The 1,341-nt window shown below is 25.5% G+C and overlaps 1 protein-coding gene across 1 annotated transcript in view; it reads right to left on the bottom strand.

The window, feature by feature from the left end:
- LOC106677923 (protein FAM151B) overlaps positions 1-544 on the bottom strand; it is a gene marked incomplete at its 3' end in the record, with an annotated part of 100,363 nt that extends 99,819 nt beyond the window's left edge. Inside the window, 1 exon segment of the mRNA XM_067050891.1 lies at positions 361-544. Within this exon segment, the coding sequence (XP_066906992.1) occupies positions 361-424 (64 nt within the window).
- Positions 545-1,341: the final 797 nt, after the last annotated feature.

Genomic DNA, 1,341 nt, shown 5'->3' with positions numbered 1-1,341 from the left:
TTTAAAAAGATGTATTTAGTCATATTTATCACTTTATACACAAATTAAAATACAATTATTCCCCTTATTAAAAATTGTAATATCAGACAATTTAATGTATAGAGAGACACTACAAACTAACATTGTCGCAAAAATAATTAATGAATGAAGCCCAGAGAATTTTGTAGTAGTTTACTTCTACTAGTCAGCACTCAAATGCTCTAGTCAGTCAATTTAACAATTTAAAAAAAATATATTTTGACATTATTTTGTCATATTTGTTAATAGATACACTGTATACAAACTAAATCATTTTCCTAGAATATTGTAATTATTAGAAAATTTAATTTAGTATATGAGGAATTGATAAGATGTACTTACGGAATATACTGGATAATAGAATCAAGCCTCCTATATCCCGTAAAAAATTATTTACACAAACCATTACTCGAAGTAATGTTTCACTGTAGTTAGCGAATGAACACTGAAGTGGTGCTGAACAGGTAAGAGAAGAAGTGGACAAGTGTAGATAGCAGCATGGACTAGTGAAGAGGGTATTACACTGGAGTGGGGAAGTACTACTCCCGTATTCAACAATCACAAGGTCTGACATTATTTGACATCAACCTGATAGAAACTGTTTACCTCAATAGCGAACAATTATTACATAAGAGATAATTAAATTTTCTATTTAAATTAACTATCATTGATTGAAGAATTGATTTTGATTACGACAGTTTCGTAATTATGATGAATTGTTGCATTCAAAAATTCTATTAAAAACACCCTAATAAAAAATATCAATGATCTAAATAATTTTATCCACTAATGAAAGGTTTTTTTCTTATTAAAATACTTCCTTTTAAATTCTTTTATCATCATTTACATTTGATGTTTCGGGTACATTTGTTGATATATCTATAATTAGTTTAATATATAGTAACAAATTTAGCATTTGATTGTACCATAATAACATTTTTATAAACTTCTTCTTTATTGTTTCCGTACCTTTTAGATCCATATAAAATTTATAATTTTTAAACAGAAACTTCCCTTATTATGATGTGATTACTATCACATCCTTTGATGTTTTAATACTTTATATTGTTCTGTTGCCTGAATCTTTCTTTTTTTTTTTTAACCTTTATTATTAATTATTATATTTCATTTTGAATGCTTGTATTTAATTATGGCACTATAAAATCATTGATTCATTTATGATTTCAGTATAAATTGTATTAGAGAAGAATTATTAAAGAAATTCAAAGTAAGGGTAATAATCCAAGTTGTATGAAAGTGAAACATAATAATAAGAGAAGATATTGTGTGAATAAATTTAAAATTATAACCATAAGAGACTAT

Source organism: Halyomorpha halys, unplaced genomic scaffold (genome assembly GCF_000696795.3).
Source record: "Halyomorpha halys isolate HHAL.00 unplaced genomic scaffold, Hhal_1.1 Scaffold112.1, whole genome shotgun sequence".
Lineage (NCBI taxonomy): Eukaryota > Metazoa > Arthropoda > Insecta > Hemiptera > Pentatomidae > Halyomorpha > Halyomorpha halys.
Note: the sequence above shows the minus strand (reverse complement) of the source record. Positions and strands in the feature narration are given on the sequence as shown.